The following is a 21,346-nucleotide window of genomic DNA, read 5'->3' as shown; positions in this document are numbered from 1 at the left end:
TATATATATAAAAATGAAAGTGTTAAAGCAGCTTTCCCCACTGGGATAAATCTCTCTCACGAGTCCTGTTCCAGAGCCCTCATAAGGCAAAGGCAAGACTCCTCCTCACGGGTACAAAGAGGCTGCCAAACCCAAGGACTGATCCTTGGAAACAGATCAGTCTTATGGCAGCCATCTATCTCAGTGCTATTTATTTTAATCGCTTGGCACGTCAGGAGCAGGTCTTCCCTTGCAGTCATTGCTGTGATATGTGAACAAGGGCTGAAAAAGCACCTGTGCATGAGTCTGTGGATGTGACAGACAGTTCTTCCTCTGGTGGGCCAACACCCTGGGATTATCTTTCCAGTATATACTCACTGATTTGCCATGTGTTAGACATTCATCTAGCAGTCCCAAACCACAGAGGCAGCCCAGAAGACTGGCACAGACCTCAGAAACTGGCCTGGCATTTTTCATCCCAAGGAAAAGAAAAAATCAAAAGGGGAAAAAAAAACCCAACCAAACACACATTTGACTGAGCTGGTACTTACTGTTGTCATAGATGGGGTTGGAAATCAAAGGAGGAAGAGCTAACGTGTAGTTGCCATGTTCATCTGGGAGGAAAGCTTGGAAGCAGAGGCGGACGACATTGAGATCATACTCATCGATGTTGTGCAGCTGTTCTTCAGGCACTGAACAGCGGAGGGAAAGGGAAGATTGAGGATTACTCAAGAAAACCAGCAGTAATTCCTTAACAAACTGGTGATGAATCTCCATCAGTAAAAGAGATGGTGGTGCCAAGGCAAACTAAATGTGCCCGTAGCTCCTGCTAGCTTTACAGGGGCTGTATGAATAAATTCCGTGTACACAGTAAATGATACAGAAGCCTTTAATGCTTTCCCTTCATCAAACAAGGCTGAACTGTCCTAGTTCTCCAACTGTTTCTTGTGTCTGCTCTGGAAGGCAAGGTGAGGAAGCCACTTTCACCTGTTTATAGTTTAAAAGTCAATCCCTGGACACGATTCTCTCTCATTTGTGCATGATAAAATTTACACAATGAATGCTGCTCCTGAAGGTAAATACTGCAACACAAATAAGTCCTAGGATGTAGCTGAGGACTTTCAGCAACAGTGAAAGACCTCTGCTACAGGATATCATTATTTACCTCTAGAAACTGAGACAGAAAAATAATTGGAAGGCAGTTCTTGGGGCAAGAATGAAGCCAAAACAACACAAACCCACCTCAGCCCTCCCATCAACATCTGCGTCACTTCAGTACCTTTAAGAATAGTGATGAGTGGTGTCATTAGGATATAATTTTGTAATACAACAAGTAAACCCTTGCTGGAAAGGATCTGGTTCCTTACATATTCCTCCCAGTATAAAACACAGTAACACATAACCCAAACTCAGCATTTCAGTGTTGTTCACTCTTGCACTTATTTTAATTTCAAGACATAGGACCTGGGATATAATTACTGAACGTTTCATGTACTCCTAGCTTAATGGGCAATTCTGGGAAAAGCAGTCCTCTCTGAATTCAATGCTTTCCTTTAAGGTCTGACATTAACTATTATGTTGACATTCAACACTAGCAAAAAGAGAAACAGATTTAATTTCACTTAAGTAGAAGTTCTGATAATTAAAATCATTTAAAGTATCTCTCTTTTCCAAAATGGTTCAAAGCAGCAGTTCAGCACAGCATATTCCTTGCAGCTACCTAACTGAATGTGTAACCTCTCAAGTTCACTCCTTCCCCTGCCCTTTCAAAGGCCCCTTGCAAGAATAAAAGGTTAAACGTGCCTGCGATAAGAAGTCTGGGGATCACCCTGTACTGATTAGATTGCAATGCTCTGACCTTTAACATTTATCACTGGCTTGGTCTCCACCCTGCCATGAGTGGGATCCCACAATGCCCACTTGAATGATTTCTTCCTTTCACCCTTTGATAGAGTGAAATAAACCTACTGAGCTCAGAATATTTTCCACTGGCATTTTTAGTCTTTCTTGGGCTCTGAATATCTCAGTTTCTCCTAGTCTCTATTGTTAACAGAAATCAAATCACCTTTTCCTTTTATAAGTCCATGATCTGCAATATTTCAAGACAAATAGAGCATCTCCCATATGAGGAGAGGCTCAGAGAGTTGGGACTCTTCAGCCTGGAGAAGAGCAGATTGAGAGGGGATCTGATCAATGTCTATAAATATCTGAAGTGTGGGGGCCAAGTAGATGGGGTTGGGCTCTTTTCAGTGGTGCCCAGTGACAGGACAAGGGGCAATGGGCACAAACTGGAACACTAAAAGGTCCAGACAAACTTAAGGAAAAATTTCTTTACTGTGAGGGTGACAGAGCACTGGGACAGGCTGCCCAGAGAGGTTGTGGAGTCTCCATCTCTGGAGATGTTCAAAACCTGCCTGGACAGTTTCCTGTGCAACCTGCTCTAGGTGACCCTGCTTTGGCAGGGGGGTTGGACCAGATGATCTCCTGAGGTCCCTTCCAACCCCACCATTCTGTGAGTCTGTCTGTGTGAAAGTACAAAGCTAAGCAGCACCCACATACCTAACTCCAGAAACGTTGGTGCCCAGGGGAGTTCTGCCCGTGTGCCCTTTGCAGGTTTGTGGCTGACTATATTGTCAGATATGCAGAGCAAAGTGTTATCATTTGAGGTACTTCATTACCTGACCTGCTAACTTAATAAAATAGGATCTTCAGGAAACAGGTTTGGAACACACAGCTGTTCAGCCTAACTCAGCTTCGTCAGACTCTGCAGCCCAACTGTCTCTTGAGAGAGCCTGATTTAGAGAATAAAAAAAGAAAAGTGTATTCTCTAGATTGCACCTTGCAGAAGGGGTAATGGGGAGTGCAATGTTACTTTGCTCCCAGAATCCCAGGTGATCCTCCTAATCCATGCTCTGACATCACAGCCAGCAGGTAATTAGCTCCCAAGAACACTCTGGCATCAAGCCTTACGTTCACATGTTGTATTACCCATTGGTGACCATGTGGATCTGGCCAGGGAGCCCAAGCAGCAGTGAAGTTTCAAACCTCTTAAAAAGTAAATTGAGTATAGAGATTCAATCAATAACTTTGTCTAAATCAACTCATTGCAGACAGAAGCCAAGCACAAAACCTGGATCTGGCTTTTGATTCTGAATCAGAAGTGAGGACTCTGTGGTTGTGCCATCAAGTGTCTCTCTCCCTCTCACAGATTAAAGCAGCACCAGCCCTGCGCCGTGTTTTCTGCAGGCGCAGGAGCTTCTTCCTCAGAAACAAATAATAGCAGACTTAAAGCTTTCAAGAACTTTAAAAATGCAAAAATACATAAGATATGGAGAAAATTAGTAATGCTAATGTTCAAATTACATCATTTCCTATACTATGAACTTTTGCAAATTCCCAATAAATCTATTTAACCACTCAATACAGGAAAGGTGCGGTCTGCCAATAACTGCAAGAAACAGAATTGCCGTATACAGCTCACTGTATTGCAGCAAAAAAACACTGCTCCTGATTGCATGTTCTTATAAATGATTTAATACAATTTTTAAAAATCAGTAGTTTGAAAGAGGAAGTGCTCAGTCAAGACTGATTCCTCTTGGGCTATTTTTAACCAGATGAGAAGAACATAACAGAGCAAAAAAGGAGAACAAGACAGCTGCAACTCCATCTTGTGATGACGTCCTTAAAAATATATAGACACTAGATTCCATGTTTGTATAAAGAAGCACACAGCTTCCATCAATTTCAAAACATATTTCATTCCCAGCTAAAAGAATATCATCCAAACAAAATAAAATGCTGTTATTTTTAACTAATGTCTAATTCTGCTCCCTCTGAAGTCAATCTGAGAGTAGCCACTAACTTGAACAGATGCTGGCTGACACCTTCAGAATATTAAAAACAAACAAAACCGAGGCAGACAAACACACTGACTAACTCCTGGAGTATGGCCGTATGGAGGATGGTCCTGTCACTCAGTGTTATTTCACCAACTTCTGTACAGAAGGACAACAGACAGGGTTAAACCTGACAAACCTGAAGTTATTAAAGTTAAGAAACACTGTTAAAAGATGTGGGGAACGGAAAGGATTAGAGAAGAAAAGTAGTCACTCCATCAACCTGTGCAAGCTCCACACAAGCAGCTCTACTGAAATCAGTGACGTTACACACGTGCAATAAAAAAGGTCACACAACGCAGCGTGTTGGGAGCAGATACAGTAAAAAAGGCTCAAACACGACACATGAATAAAAGGAAGAAGTACTCTGGTTTTGGCAAGAGTTCAACTTCCTCTTCTGACTGCTCCTTGTTGTGTTGTACCACACCTTGCTGTCTTCATGAGAGTCCAATTGAAAAAAGCTAGAATCCAACCAACAATCTAGGTATGTTCCTGTGATGGCCCAATCTAATAAAAAAAAAAAATTTAAAACTAGCCTTAACCTGGCAGAAATTAATGTTCCATAGTTATCTATGCAAACAGGAGTGTCTGAAGGAATGTTTGTAAGTACATCTCCTTTACAAAGGGAAGGAAAGCTTTCAAAAGTAACACTTAGCAACTCGGACACATAGAAATGAAAATAATGTTTAAAAAGAAAATTCTAAGTTAGTTATGGGACAAACTTCCCCCAAAAATCCATAAAAATACCACTAGCACAAGGGAAAAAGAAAACTAACTAGGATTTAAAAAACACTATATAGAGTTACAATCAAACCTGGGGGATCATTAGCTGTTCAACCTGAAAGGGGCTACAGTAACTAGTAAATCCTTTCTTTATAAATCTGTTTACAGCTCTTCTGAAAGAAACGCTGATTCTCCAACTTAAAAAATAATTACCTTGGAAATAATTCTCTAATCCATCATCCACTGTCATGGGAAGAGACTGATATAGTCCCAGTGTGGGCCCAAAAACATCCCATGCAAGTGAAACCATGAATTTCTTCCCACCTGAGCGAGCTAATCTGAGCAGCTCACGCAACACAGGCATTAGGTTTGGGTTGTCCCTGTCTTAGGGATTTATGTTATTCGAGTCCAGAAATGCCCCGATGGGTTTCCACTGAATGAGAAAAATTCTTGGATTTGCTTCTGTAACACAAAATTGTGAGACTTTCTGCAACTCCAAAATGCAATTCCAAGTTCAGGCACAAAATTAAAGATGCCAATAAGATCAGGCCTCCTGTTTGTTCCTGTTTATTAAATTTCTAATGTTTTTTTTTTACTATCTTAACAGTCTTCAACACCCAGAAAGGCCAGTAAAACACCATTTATCTGATGAAATTACTGGGGGATTAAGGGCTCTGATGTTTACTCATAAGGTGATGCTACAGGGAAAGTGAAAGTTTATTCTGAACACCAAAGAGAAACGATGAAGCTTTTGTTTTTTTGACTGATAACATGATACTTGATTAAATAGCAGATTCCTCACACACAGCCCTCCACTCACCTTCTAGACTAATGATGTCAGAACCTTCTGGAGTGGGTGGAGTTGGAGGTACTTTAGCATCTAAACTTAACCTGCATGGAAACTTCCAGGGCAAATAACGTGGTGTGACACATTCAGAGAGGATTACGCTGAGAACACCAGTTTATCTTGCAAAGGGACATCTTGTGACCTTCCCTGCTCCACGAGGGGCTGCGGGGGCATGTGAGCCATGTTAGATCGCAGACAAAGAGAATGACCTCCTGCAAACAAAAACACTTCACCAAGGAGACTGCTCGGGAACACACATCATTAATAATCACCATGAGCTGTATTCTGCCTTTTCTCTTACGCAGATGATGGTTTTTAATTTAGGGATATGCTGGGAGCTCAGTTTCATTTAAGTGATGACACACAGGTGGTTTGCCTCAAGTGTTTTGCTCCCGGAGCACAAAGATATCCCCCTTAGCCCTGATACCAACTGATGAGTCTAACTCAGTTTATGCCAGAGGTTTTGCTGTAAAAGGCTGGCTCTGCCCAACCTTCATTTCCAGCACTACTCTTAAGCTAGGACTAGCTGGTGAATCAGCTCAAGGCGCTGGTCCGGCTCAAAGCTAACTTGCCAGAAGAAAAGAGGAAAAGGTTTGTTTTAAGGCAGTTAGCTCCCATGAATGGCAGCCCTGGCACAAGGGAAACAGTGGAAGCAGGTGCAGCAAAGGGACAGACTGCCTCTTCCAGTGCTGGTGCTGATTAATGCCAAGTTCAACCAGTCAGGGAAAATGGGTGCAAGTCACAGGTTTCTCTCAGCACCTGGGAGATACATTTCAGATTCAATTTACTCCCCCCACAGCCACAGTTGTGACTGTGCAGCTATATGGCAGCTAGCCTGAGGAAGGGCTGCAGCAGACAACGCCGCACACACTAAGTTGCCTGTGCATTTGACCGGTGTCCCCTGTAGCTGAACTCTACACAGCTAAAAAGGACCTCACCAGCTAGTTTACTGCTACATTTGCTGTTTCTGAGTGAACCACAATCATATGGGTAAAAAGGAAAGAGTAGATAGTCCTGGTGTATTATTTGTCCCTTGCTGTCAAAAGCAGAATATTGTGAGGGCTTCAGCAACTGGACACACAGTCCTGGGTGATGAGCCAGGCTGTTTGGTTACACATCCAGAGGCATAAATACCATCTGCCAGCATTTGCTGAGAGGTAGAAGCTGGGAACCAGGGGAAGGAAGGATCTTGGCAGCACTATGTTTCTTTCTTCTCCCAATATACACCCATGCCTGGTTTATACCCCTGTGATCCACAAAGAAGTAAATTTCAATCAATTCTGTGGAAAAAGAAACTTTTGCATGTACCTATAAACAAAACATGCATTGGCAACACTCAAGAACTCTTAAAAAGCAAAAACTCCGGGGGTTGACTCGTGCAAATGACTGTAAAATTCAGATGCTGACCTCCAGTCAATAAACACCCAAACTACTGCGGATACATTTCCCTGGTTTACACAAGAAAGGCAGGGAAGGTGAATGGCCTGGCCTGATAACAAAAGCCAAGGGATGAACTGGGAATATAAATTAAAACTTTTGAAACTCAGTCCTTGCTTTGTCTAGACAATGTTTCTCTGGATCTGGGTTCTTTTCTTGTCTTAAGTCCAATCCAAAAAAACCCAAAAAAAGGTAAAAATTAAAGAGATTTAAGCAAAAATATCCAGCAGTCCCTGTATGTTTCCCAGACATTTTTTAGCAGTTTCTGTTTATAGTACAAAAAAAAAAAAAAGTCAGCATTTTTTGTCCCTCTACTTGGTAATTTTCCTTTTCATATTTCAACAGCTTGCAAAGGGGCTGTCCTTTAGGTTAATATAAAAATCTCAGCATAAACAGCAAGAAGCAAAAGAACAAATAGCTTTCCAAAGGTAAAAGCTAAAGTAATGTTATGATCAGGACATTTAGCTTTCCTCAAGTGGATTTGCTCTGTGCCTCTTAAAAAGCTGACAACTCTCACTTACCAAGCTTTTCAGCTTGAGAATTTAGTTGGGGAGGGTTACAAGTTTGTTTTAATTTAAGGAGAGAAGTTTAAAGTTTTGTTTAACATCTGAGATATTAACTACTTTCAAATCATTCCCAACTCCAAAATTCTTGCTACGAGTCTTCTTTTGATTCATAATATTTTGCTTATTTGCTCACGTAACCAGGGGCCTGAGAAGCCCCCCTGTAAAGCAGGGGCTCCACTGTGGCAAGCGGGCTGGAGAGGGGGGACCCCGGCCAACTCGGCCAACTTGTGGGCAAGCGGCGTCAGAGGAGAGGGGGGGTCTCAGGAGCGCAGCCGCCAGCAAGGGAAGCTGTGGAGAGGGTGACTGCGTGCGTGGGCAGGAAGCGAGTGTGACTGGTGTGGGGACGAGGCCGGGCGCAGCGCGGAGGTGGCGCGCAGGGGGTGTCGTGGAGACTGTGACGAGTGCGAAGCCAACGCGGGGTCAGCTGCTCGCGGACGGAAAGGGGAAACGGCAAAGGAAAGACTGCGGAGGCAAACGGAGCCGAATTAGTTGTGGGCTACAGGGGAGAGCCTAAAAATTAATTCACTGCTTATTAGCAAGAGCAATTACAAAGGAACAGGAACCTTAAGCGTGTGTCAAGCTCCAGGGAAAGCCTATTTATACCCTCTTGATCAATGGCCTGAAATTGGGCAGCTCTCTGGGTTTCACTTTAAGACAAGTCTAGGGTTTTCATGCTGTCATCTGTTTGGCTAGAAAAAGGTCAGCCCTCTGCAATGCTTTGCTAAGTACAATTTCCCCCCGAAATTTAAAGAACACATTTAAGGCTTTTCCTCATTGATAATTAACTTGAGTTGTTATTAACTCAATTGTTGTCTCTATGTCAAGTCCTACCCACCCACAAAAGCTCTTAACTCAAGACTGGCTCTTCTTTTAATTTGAGTTGGCTGTACATCAGACAGTACCTGGGAGGACAAGGATATGGCACAACTCAACAGCTACTAAAAGAAAACAAACACCCTAGAAAGCAGAGACGGACCCGCTCCACTGGAGGAGTAACTCCGCTCCTTGGATGCTGTGCTATTTATATCATCATTGTGCCAAGGAGTCCTAGTTACACACTAGGCTGTCACTGCACACCACTGCCCTGCTGTGCTCAGGGATAAGAGACATGAGAGATTTCTAAAATTGTTTAGCTTATTAAAGGTCAAAAATATATGGGATGCAGTCTTGTGAGCATGTGGATGATGAACACACGCAGTGAAGGTGTGGAAACAGCCATTCTCTCTCAAACAAGGCTAATGCAAGAGGAGCAATGTGAGTGCCAGTCATCTGATTTGCATCCTAGTGAATGCACACAATTTGCACAGCCTGTACTGAACTTAACGAGGGATGAATGCTGCCAGCTACCAGTGGGGAATTCATAGCGAAACAGCCTTACAGGTACTCTTGCAGAATGACTCACAGGCAGACAAGCTCCAGCTAGGCACATGGCACGATCTGCAACCACTGACTTCTTATCATCTGGGAGTTTGGAGATAGACATCAGTTGCTCTAACAGTACAGGAAAGACTGCTGGAGAAAACTACCTTAAAAAAACCCAAAAATCTTGACCAAGCAACTTCCTACTGTTGCTGATGATGACCCTTATTCAGTGTGTATCCATACCACGTGCTGGCAGGCAGGGAGAAGGGATGATACCACTAGAGAATGTGTGTCACTCTCCCTTTGCCATCCCAGCCGGCACCTGGGCTTCCCCGGAAGACGATGGCCCCTTTACATAAAGAAGTCTGGATCACAACTTTGGGGACACACACCTTGCTATTACTTCATCCCTTACTGACAAGACAAGTAATACATAGGCTGGCAGGCTGGAGGCATTTTCCATCTGTTAATAGCGTCAATACCAAACCTCTGCCCTGAAAGAAGACTCAGGACAGGGACAGCTTGTTCCAGAAGAAGGTGGGAAAGAAAAAGAAAAAACAACAACCAACTCAAACACCCTGAAGGCTGGTTTTCAGCACCACGAAATTTCTTTTATGATGTTCATACACAAAATGAGTAACACTAACTTGCAACCTGCTTAAGAGAATGCACCTAACTCCAAAAACTTCCCTAAACAGAACAAGTCAGATGCCTTTCTGAAGATATATAAATAAAGCACAATGCAGGATGGATACAGCACAGCCTATACAATGCTGGAGAATGTAGTGATACTCTTCTGACCTTAAAAAACAAACAAACAAAATCCATACATAAAACTTTCAATCAAATCAAGCAGCGAACATTATGGTGACTGCTGCTAATGAAACCCTGTTTTGATCAACTAAGTACACACATAAAAATATTTCTGTCACTAATCCTGTTTTATTAGACCTTGGTTCTAGGCCTTTCTGGCCTCTACTTAGCACGGGACTGCCCTGGAGCAGCTGGAGGCCGTTCTCAAGCAGCTCTGCTTTGTGCCGACACACGAACAAGTGCCAAGAGGCAATTACACAGGCTGGGGATTGCCAGCGGCCCCTTCTCAGCACAACCTCTGCCCAGAGCAGGGTGCTGCCCTGTGTGTCACCCAAGCAAGGCTCTCCTCTGCTGCCAGACTGGTGGAAAGCAGCCCAGGATCTGACCTGATGCTACCAAGTGCAACCTGCTGTAATCACCCAAAAATCGTTAGTAAATTTGGAGTTATGTGCCAACCACTGCAAAAATCTACTGTCAAGTGATTTTAGTTGAACGTGTCTTCATTATTATACTCAACAGCGCTACAAACAGAGCTAACTATGTGGTCACTGAAGTTTCTTTGGTGAAATACAGGTACAGAAAGGGATTTCATCAAGTCCTTTTACTGCACAACGTCAAGAGAAAACATCAACTCATTTTTTTATTTATGGAGTAAAAGAAAGTCAAGAGGGCTGAACAGAAAAGTTCCCCTTTTTTCAGCTCATGTCAAAACAGATGCTATTGTGTGCATACATTATCAGAACCAGGATAATTGTTTAGATGGACCATTACGATCATCAGCCTGACTCCAGACAACTGTTCTAGAATTAAGGAAATGATCTAAAATATTTTGCCTTCTGTAAGAAGTTTAACATGCTTCGTTTTGTCCCAGTTCAGGACAAAAGCAAAGTCGGTATTTTGAAGCTAGCCAGAAATTCAGCTCTCAACTCTCTAAGAAGGGTCTCATCTTAATTCAGTATGACTTCTATGAGTATTAAAAAAGTATTTGAAAAATTGCTTTTGCCTCACTTAAGCAAGTACATAACTGCATTCATAATAATGTTTAGCTAATAATTTGGGTGGGTTTCTGCTTTTTATCTAATTCCCCCCAGCTGCATCTGCACGCTGAAAGTGGTGGTCCTGCTCCACTTTCTGTGTGTTCCCCATCCCCTCTGTGCGTTGCACTCAGCAATCGTATGGCTGTGGGATGGACTGGTTTAGTAAGCTGATCTGAGGGGAAACCACTTTGTTTTGTTTTGGTTTTTTTGCAAGTTGGTTTTCCAATGGAGCAACTTGCTGAGTCCGTTCACCTTGTAGCCACAGTCTCTGTATCTGGTGTGAGAAAAGTCGTAGGAGTGTGTGACCAGGGATGGAGGGAAGTGCAGGATGACTCTTTTTGAGAGCAGCCCACAGTTGGGTCACATAAAAGCTGTCACTACAATCCCATGGGTTTGCTCTTACAGGTGTGGTTCTGCAGCAGCACAACTTGCCTCAGACTTGACTGAGGCCAATACTGCTGTGGACTTCCCAAGTGCCTGTGCCACCTCCCATGCTGTAAAATCAAGGGAGGGGCAGCTTCAAGGAGTCTGTCAGCTCCCTGAACTGGCTGGCTGAGGGGTCACAAACCCCACTGTCACAACTACAGAAGGGATGGGATGGTGGCAAGCTAGATTTATATTGATTTAAGCTGTTGCAGAGTTATACTGATTCAGTTTTTCATTCTCATAGCTGTCAAAACTGGGCAATTTGATTCCCGAGATACTTGTAGAAGTTTCCAGGGAAGGTTGCTGCTGCTATTCCATCACTTCTGTCCCAGCAGCAACTCACATTACTGCTAGGGATTGAAAAAAAAAAAAAAAGAAAAAGAAAAAGAAAGTAAAAGGGACAACTGTTGAAATAGATTCATCATGTGATGACAGTGAGGAAAGACTAGGAGGGACACAGAAGAAGTGTGTTTCTCAAAAAAAAAAAAAAAAAAAAATTTTTTTTAAAATAAAGCTCTATCACAAAAGAAAAGGCAGGACAAAAAAACCCCCACCACCCTGCAAAGTGAATCAGCTAAATTCTACTCACCATTGAAAGGGTTAATCTTCCTTGAGATGCGTAAAGAAATCGATTCCTTCAGGTCTTTCTTCTTCACACACTGAATGCCCAGATTCTGAAAACTGAAGCACATGGCGCAGGATTTTAGCAACTAACTAAATCTTCAGTGTCAAATATTAAATAAACTATTTGATACTGACTAGTGTAATAACATACAGTGTAAGAAATTTAAAGAGTAGCTTATTTCAACAAGAGTCATGATCTGAAAAGCAGGGATGCTGGTTTTTTTCTAAAATAAGAGTAGAAACAGAAGTGAAAAATGAAGTGAGGGGCAGCTTCAAAGTCTTGTCAGCTCCCTGAACTGGCTGGCTGAGGGGTCACAAACACCACTGTCACAACGAGAGAAATAAAATTCTAAAGAATGTATATGCTTTATTAAGAATATATTTTTCTATATTAAAAATTGTTACTCTGCAGTAAGCCTACAGTGATTAAAAAGTTAAATACTCAATTATTTTTGTTATCAATAAACCTGCTGATTTGCATTAGCTAAGTATTTGCCCTCCTGCTTCTATCAGGGAATGTAAGTTTCAAACACCATTTTAAAGGTTTTTATTGAAACAAGCCTAAACAGGTTTTTAAATCTCATGTAGTTATGAAAAACTTCTGAAGAGCTGCAGCTCTTCCTTATTTGCATAAGAGCACAGGTCACCCTGATGCAGGAGGTGGGGGGAGTCCCAAGTGAGCTGGCTCTTTCCCACATGGAAAAACCATGACATCATCAAAGCTGAGTGGATGTAAAGCAGGAAGTAAAAAAAATAATAAAAAAAAAAAAATCTGTGTTTCGTGATGTTACAATAAGCTCAGAAGAGAGGTCATGCCAGCAGGCATCTTTCTGCAGAAGTACCAGCAATTTCCCTTCCTTTGAAACTTCACAGAAGTTACTTGCTTTAGCTATGCCTAAAAAACACCTTAATGCACCTAAAAATACTCTTTGTTCTGCCAACACCCTCAAGAATAGTCCTACATTTCCCTGCTCTGAACAAGACTATCCTAGCATGATGTTAAGTTTAATTGCCTGTGACCAATACGCTCTATTCAAAGGTTCCCAAGTCCTCTGCGATCAGGCTCCGCTTCCACAACCTTTATTCACTAGAGGAATGCAGGAGCTTCCTTTTGAACCTGAGCTTGATACAATGACCTAGAGGAAAATAAAACACGGTAGGATCTCATAGTTCACTGAAGTACTTTGGCTTCACATATTGGATAGTGACATTCACGAGCTGTACTGTACCTTGATGAGCAATTCTATTTCTGAATTCTCTTTCAGGTAGTACCTTTTTTAGGGCTTGATCACAGCACATATAACATTTTTCCCCTCCCAAAATACCCACTGTATTCCACAGATTCAGCTGGAAGCACACTTCCAGTCCATGAACAGGCCTGGTTCCATATTGTTACCCCAAATTGCTACCTGGCAGTGCCAGGCTCCCCAGCCACCCACTGTAAATCACAGAGGGCAAAAGCAAGAACATACACAGAACCAGCCTTGAACAAAAGCTCTACCCAGCTATGTAAGGACTGACAGCCATCACTCCACACCTCTCAACTACTGTGAGCAAAGCTTCTCATGGAGAAAAATGAGACTTTTAAGCACCTCATAATTCTCAGTTTATAAACATTTTCATAAACATGTGCTGTCACAGTGAAAGAGCGTATTTAACAATCGCTAAACAAGGGCGGGATCAGAGGAGAAACTGTTGAGAACCTCAGCAAGGCTGTGGGGTTTCACATCAATGCTAGCTGACAGGAAGCAAGCGAGATAACGAGAAGAGAGAGGGAGAAGTAGGAAGAGAGAAAAAAATCTGAAAGACATTTTAAAAAACTATGATATCATCTGCGTAGAGAGACAGCAAACGAGGAAGCAAAAATCTGAGCGTACAAGCAGCCACACACACTCCAACATTCACACTTTTGCCTTGATGTTTTGGGCAGAGAGGACTCTGATCAAGTTTAAGCAGCAGGACCAAGATCATTATACCACAAGTGGAGCAAAACACTTTGTTCGACCGGAAATACATGGGGAACTTTAAACAAGCAGAAAGCAGAGTAATTATTCAGAGCAGTCTGAAATCTGGGATTGATAATTCTAGTTCTGGGACTAAATAAATAAATAAATTGGATTTTTGCTCTGTTTGGGATGCTCAGCAAGAGTAAAGACCCAGAGCCACTGCCAAGAGAGGACACCTCCTGCTCACTAGTATTGCATGAGGCTTTTCTCCAACATGGAATTGAAGAGAAGAACATAAAAACTGAGTCACCAGCCACAAAAAGGAAAATGACTTTAAACATCCAGATCCAATTATGGATCATAATGTTCTTTCATCTTAAAGCAACCAATGATTTGTTAAAAAACAAAAACCAAAAAAAAATGTGTACCAATGCTGGAAACATTTCAAAGAGAACGTTTCTAGCCTCCTCCCATCAGGATCTCCGATGTTAACAGTTTTGCATTCTTAGTAAAGTGAAAGTAGCCCACTTACTATTTTGTAAGAAACCAAGAGGTTTACAACCCAACTGTATTGAGAAGAATCAACAGATACAGCAAACAATCACAAGTGCTTTCAATTAAATAGACACACAGCATTACATCAAAGAACAGGATTTGATGCATACATATAATGGAGATTAAATAAAAATTAGCAAATAAATACTTGCAGAGCATCCCAACGCTTTTTGGCATTACATCCTGTAACGGCCTCTCTACAGGCTTGTCTTGTGCTTACACACTTAACCTAGTGCAACAAAATGCCAGGAGGAAAAACAATCACCAGTGTCTTCCTGCACCCAGTGAATGTAATCCATACCCAGAAAAGGCATTAAGCAATCAGGCTTCTTTGCTTCAGATCAGAAGGCAGAGAGCTGAGAGCAGGAAGTGGGATGGGCTGGAACAACAGACATCCTTTGGCCGTGGGTGAGGAAGCTTGTTTTGAGAAGACAAAGAAGAAGCTGGTGAATGGATGGTCAGAGGAAGGTGCAACGTCCCTTACGAGTTTAAGGTATTTGCAACTGCCTTTTTAGACAAGGTGAAGGGGAATTCTATTCACAGGGAAGCCGATGAGGATGAGGTTACAACAATCAAGATGTAAGGTAAGTGCCCGAAGGGACAGCCCTACTTTTCTAGAGAGGTACAACATTGGTGGGAAAATTATAGGAATTACTAAATTTATTAAACTTTTTCTACCCTTTGCCAATTAGGACAGCATTGTGAACAGAGCTAGGAACAATAAACTAATGACACTGTTAGTGTCTGTAACAGCAAAACACAGTACAGTCAACATGCTACATGCCACCTGAATACACTGCAGCACACTCATGATCACTTGAGCTGGTCTGTGTGTTGAAGAAGCACCTCCACTATTACAACTGTTTATTCCACCATCAGGCAATCACCATCTCCAGACAGACGTTGCCTTCGGTTCTCTCCTTTAACAGTGTGCTGCTGACTAAACCCACAGAAATATGGGGCAATTTCACTAACATCAACAGAATCACATCAGCCTGAGAGCAATGCATAAGGGCTACTTACACACTGAAATATTTACCTTATTTTCTTTCCAGCTCTGTTATGTTTACCCCAAAGCCTATTTCCAAATTTACTACATCACAAACTGTAAGCCACAAACAGCTTGACAATTCTAAATTTCCCTCTCCAGCAATAATCACTCGGTATTTGTTGCCATTTACTCTGCTTTTACTTTATTACTTAAGACTTGGTAAACTTACAAGAAATGCCATCAAACACAACAGTATTTTAGATATTCTTAATATCCCTCTGAATACCACTGAGAAACATATTTCATACACAGCCTGAATTTTCTTTACTGCATCCACAAGTAGATCCTTCCCCAGCATGCTGGCTCTACAGAGCTGGACCTGAGCAGAATCTGTATTTTTACTCAAAAAACCTCCCGCCCAAACAAACAGGAACAACAGTGACATCTAACACATTTCTGTCACAACCATTATCTTCTGAATGATGTGATGATGCTCAGCCAGTACAAACTTTCTCCACCAGTTTCCGGAAAGTCCTAATATAATTCCCATGGAAGGTGTGAACTTCCCTAAGTCTCTTATCACCATGAAATATTAATTCTAGTGTTGTTGTTACCCATTCTAATACCCATCATTTTCACATGCAGGAGAGACTAAAATAAAGCAAACAAGTGGGAGAAAGGAAAAAAAGAGATAGACATTGGAAGAATGAACAAAGGAAAGAAAAGGGTGACGGGAAAAGAATAGGACCAAAGATGAGAGTGTGAAGTACTGAAAAAGAAGAAAATACTTCAAAGAGAAGTTGCCCTCTTTCTGAGATGGATTAGTAACCCTCAGCAGAGACAGCATACTAATTGCCCTTTTAGTCACTACTCAAGAGTTTTAAAGCATAAGATTTGCTAATCACTTGCATAATTAATCAAAATCCCAAGCAACACCATTACTCACGACAGGACTCGCCGTTCTGGCCCAAACTCTGCTTCGTAGTAGCCATCTCTGCAGTCTTTTCCAACCAGATCATGAGGGTGTGGCTTGTACGGTTCATTCTTCGTTACCAATGTAGTTCTTATTTTGACTTTTCCAAAATAGTTCAGAATCTACAAAAAACATGAGATATTTTCTCCCCACATGTAACAGAAAATACATTTTATCCCAAAATCCTCTATGGAAGAAACATCACAGCTAAGAAAATGGCGTTACTGCTTCATAAAAGCCAGGACCAGAAGTTTTGTTTATTCCATTTCAGTTTTGTTCATTTTACACTAAAAAACACAACTCTTTGGCAAAATATCTGAAAATTGAATTTTTTTTCAAAAGTATATCTCATCTGCTTCAGAACGTAAACCCAACATATTTCACCTGCTGATTTTGCCAAAGCAGCTGGTTATTTGTAATGATAAAATTTTGCTAGCGCCAGTGTGTGACATTCAACCCGTTCAGTTCTCAAACTTCTCTACTGCAAGAATAGGAAGGAAGGAAGTTTGAAAGGCTCTAAAGAATCTTCCCCTCCCTTCCCCTTCAATTTTTTCTGAGGCTGGAGATCTACTGTTTCCCATTTTACCAGGGCTCTTTATATGAGTTGAATTCATGCCTGTGCAAAAGGCCAGAGATAACATAGAAGCTTAGACCTCAGAGTAAAACAGTTTGTAATGCTGTAAGACCAAACATAAAAGGATATATTTAATTATCAAGAGAAGATGCAAAATTCTACATAGGTGACCACATAAAAATGCTTATTGAAGGACAGGTCTAGCTTCAAAGACCTTAGGAAAAAACTCCTACAGTCTGAAGGATAAGGATATTACCTGTGCATGGAACACTAAGTAGTGAAAGAGGATCTTAACAGATACAGTGTGACATAATCCCCTATGAAGTTGGGGGTTTTTGTGTGGGTTTTTTTTAAAATTAATTCACAGATTAATATTCAGTGTTATATTCAAGGAGGGAGGCACTGAATTCTCAAGCTCCTTCTAGAGCCTTCACAGCAGTCATCAGCCTAATTCAACATGTTTCTCAGGTGCTTAAAAGAAGTCTTCCATCATGCCGACGGCTACCAGTTAACCAGTGAAGTCACCAAGGGCTGTGTAGGTGTGAAAAAATAAAAACAACAATAACAAAAAACCAAAACAGTTTGGCCTAAATTGTTTGAAGTGTAACATCCTGAAAGCAAATACAAGACTTGCTCAGGCACACATTCATGCAGAGGCGAGCTCTCCTCCTCCACTTCCCTTGCCCTATAACTGTTCTTCTCCTCCTTCAGCCCTTTCTTTCCTCCTCCTAAGACTCTAAGGATCCATTATATATCCTTTTTGGCCGACACCTCAACCTTTAACTTGACCTGTGTTCCTCCAGCTTCCATCATCTGTTAGCTTCTTCAGTCTCCAATTTGGCTCCTTTCCTGGCCTTCATACAAGCCACTGTTACTTTTAACCCTCAAAATAAAACTTCACCACTCCTTCACCTTCTTCAACTATTACATCATTTCTCCCTCATTTCACACCCAGACCCTTGAACTTGAAGCCTGTTCTAGGCACTTTTGATTCTCCAGTTCCTCCTTGGTGTTCTTCATCTCAACCGCACCACAAAATTTAATCTCTTCCTGGCCTTTCTGTTCTCATCCTCATTCATGTTTCCATCTCTAGAGGGGACTCCCCTAGCAGCTAATCAGCACTAAAGCCTCCTACGGGCTACAGGGAGGCAGGAATTCACCTAGAAATCACCTGCTATCAGTAACAATCAACTCTGTCATCAACAGTCACCTTTAAAAAAGAACAAACTACAGCCAGGATCGCGATGTCACCCACCATGTCCCATCTTTCCTTTAGGTTCTGGTTGGCCTTCATGTCCAAGGTAAGAGGAATCAAGGGCTTATACTGTCTGTGCAGCTTGTGCCCTGACACAGCCTTAGGCTGAGACTTTGAAAGTATTCACTCTTGCCAGCAGTCTATGCAGTTCCTTGTTCAATTGGTAGAGTGCTGAAAAATAGTCTGGCAAGATCTCAATTTCCTGCATTCCTTAACCAAATCTGGCACAGACAGTCAAGAGGAGAACCTTCTTCTTTGCTTCTTCCCTTAGTAATTCTGGGTTCAGGGCCAGATCAGCTTCTACAGTTGCTTTATGTAGTAGAGGCTCACTCTGCTGCTCAACACGACTGCCAATGCTATCCTTCTCAAACTCTGCCTCTTCTTAAAGAACTTCTATACCTCAGCCTAAAACATCTCACATTTTTCCAGATTTCACATCTTCTGTATCTTTTCTTTTTCTACTGTGATTCCAGAGGCGCTATCTTTAGCTCCACTTTTTTTTTTTTACACTTGCACACAGTGCAAACACAGATACACAGCTTCTGCTCCTGGGCACGGTAATGTACTTCAAGATGGGAAGCACGCCTAACTTCCCATTTACATATGAGCTTTCTTTTCTCATCTCTGACAGATTTCTCCAAATTGAAAGAGATCAAGGAAACACTAGCAATTTAAACTTCAAACAGGAGACCAGAAATTCTTCTCCTTCACCCTACCTGTCTAGGGTCTTTAATACTTTCCTTTATCCCACTTATGAAAGCTACTGCCAAAGCACTTCCATTCCACCTCTACTGTATCTTTGTCCCTGCTTTGATCATAGCTGCTAGGGCTACTCCAAATCCCTTCATTCTGGATTTCCTAACCTATCCATAATGCATACACCCAACTCATCCTCACTGCAGGTGCTCTGACCACACAATTCCCCTTTCTCTGCTCGTTTTTAAATTCTGTATCCCCTTCTGACTTCACATACTTCACGGTAGTTTCTTTTGCAGAGTCTGATCAGCAAATCACTGGTTGCAAGTCACTTCCTTACTTTGCTCACTGGTACAAAGAGCCTTCTTTCACACTGTGCTTAGCAGCTTTTCAAAGCCTTTCCAAATTTTGTACACAAGCTCCTTCAAAGCTCTCCCAAAATTCATACTGCGGTCCAAATAGTAAAAACAAACCCAAGTCGCTTAACTAAGAAACCAGAACAAATGTGCATACAGAAAAAGCTAATAATGAATGGTTCCCAGACAATGAGTAACTTCACTGAGCTTCTTCTCTACTGGCACTTTGGTAACTACCTCTACACCTTCTCCTCTGCTTCTAAATTGGGAACGAAATCTTTAATGACTAGGAGCAAGGAACTCTTTTTCCACTCTGTTGCAACTATATTTGCATGCCAAGGAAAGAATAACAGAACATGAAATGAAAATAATTTTATTTACTGTACCGAGTCCAACACATAGCTACAGCACAGCGTTCATGTGTGCAGTGGTAATTCATGGATAAAAGCAGTATTTACCTGTATGGAAGGGAATGTCTTATTGTTCTCAGTACTGTGTTCTCCTGGAATGCTGCCTGCTGATCTTCCCTCACATTTATATCTGAAACGCATGCCCCTTTGCCTGGGCTGTTCAAATATTTCAATGTAGGGCTCAGGGCCACCTTAAAAACAAAACAAAATGTTTTCAGTGTTAGTACACAGTAGATCTTAACAAGCAGCAGAAGATGGAAGAATTAGAAGATCTAGACTCATTGATATTACCAACTTTCCACTTGGTCTACCTTCTCAGACAACCAACATGCACACGTTGAAGGTAGGGGGTGAAAGAAGAGAGTAGATTTCAAAGGAAGCCTCAGGTATCAGTGCCATCTAAGTAATTAGCAAAGGACGCCCTCCCCTCCATTCCACCTAGAACTTAGTTTCTTTTAGCTATTAGAGAGTATGTGTCTGATAAAAGAGGATTTTATAAAACAGAAAAATCATCATTTTAAGAGAGTGGTTGATATTTTTAATTACAATACACTTGTAGGAATTGTCTTCTCAAATTACAGGTACTATCAGTCCTACGTTCCCTTAAATGTCCTCTGAAAGTGAAGATGTTTCCTCAGAATTGATTGATTTAGTTCCTATTATAATGAAGCAGAAACTATGCAAATTCTGCAAAAAAAACCCCACCAAACCCAACTGGGTTGAACATCATCACTGTGGGCTCAGAAAACACCTGATTGCTGGTAGTGAATTCTGCATCCTGAGCTGCCCACCTCCCACAGGGCCAACTTCTAGTTGTAGTATCTCCCCAGACAACGAAACCTCAGTAAAAGCTATGGAGCAGCTGATGAAAAGAGGTTTTCAGGAAACACAAGTGATAGCCAAGAATAATCACAGAATCACAGAATGTCAGGGATTGGAAGGGACCTCAAAAGATCATCCAGTCCAATCCCCCTGTTGGAGCAGGAACCTAAATGAGATCACACAGGAAGGCGTCCAGGTGGGTTTTGAATGTCTCCAGAGAAGGAGACTCCACAACCTCCCTGGGCAGCCTGTCCCAGGGCTCCCTCACCCTCACTGTAAAGAAGTTTCTTCTCAAGTTTAAGCGGAACCTCCTGTGTTCCAGCTTGTACCCACTGCCCCTTGTCCTATCACTGGGCATCACTGAGAAGAGCCTGGCTCCATTCTTGTGACATTCTCCCTTAACATATTTATAAACATTAATAAGGTCTCCCCTCAGTCTCTTCTTCTCCAATAAGAGACAGCCAAACTCTTAAATGGTGGGGTTAGAAATACGTTAACTTAGCAAGAGTGTAAGTACTTTTCAAGTGATCTTTTATTGCCAGACAGTAACAAGCTATTTAATATATCTTAACTGAGAACATCAAACAGGGTAGTCAATCAAACAGTGACAACAGTGGGATGGCATGTGAAAAACAAACAACAGAGGGTAAGTAAACATTGTAGAAGTTGAATCATCACGGTGTTGCACGATTAGAAGAACATAGCTTATGGAAATGTCTACTGAGCTCTCTGTCATCTTCATATAATAGCATCCTACTCAAGCAAGGTTGAGCATCACAAACATGACAGGCAACATCCTGTGGCACAGCACTGAAAAAAGTGCTTGGACTTCAACATAATAAGCAAAATAGTTATTAAGTATATTGAAAGTGCTAAAAGGGTAAAAGATCCACTACTTCCTTTTGCCCGAGGTCTATACTAAGGTCCACAGCATATGAGTTTTGGCAAAGAGGTGGATTCCAATCTTAACTCCATAATAAAAGTTTCTCTTTTGTTGCATCTACAACAACTTGGGTACAGCTGCCAACGAAGCTTGAACTTTGTGTCTCGGATTTGTT

The 21,346-nt window shown here is 41.7% G+C and overlaps 1 protein-coding gene across 1 annotated transcript; it reads right to left on the bottom strand.

Moving 5' to 3' along the window:
- Positions 1–530: 530 nt before the first annotated feature.
- LOC104520143 (proto-oncogene c-Rel) lies at positions 531–19,657 on the bottom strand (the record flags this gene model as incomplete). The annotated part of the gene is made up of 4 exons (XM_010167311.1): positions 531–671; positions 11,676–11,767; positions 16,149–16,297; positions 19,515–19,657. Coding segments are annotated over 4 exons (525 nt in total), but the record flags the coding sequence as incomplete, so codon positions are not given.
- Positions 19,658–21,346: the final 1,689 nt, after the last annotated feature.

Source organism: Antrostomus carolinensis, unplaced genomic scaffold (genome assembly GCF_000700745.2).
Source record: "Antrostomus carolinensis isolate BGI_N321 unplaced genomic scaffold, ASM70074v2 scaffold29004, whole genome shotgun sequence".
NCBI lineage: Eukaryota > Metazoa > Chordata > Aves > Caprimulgiformes > Caprimulgidae > Antrostomus > Antrostomus carolinensis.
Note: the sequence above shows the minus strand (reverse complement) of the source record. Positions and strands in the feature narration are given on the sequence as shown.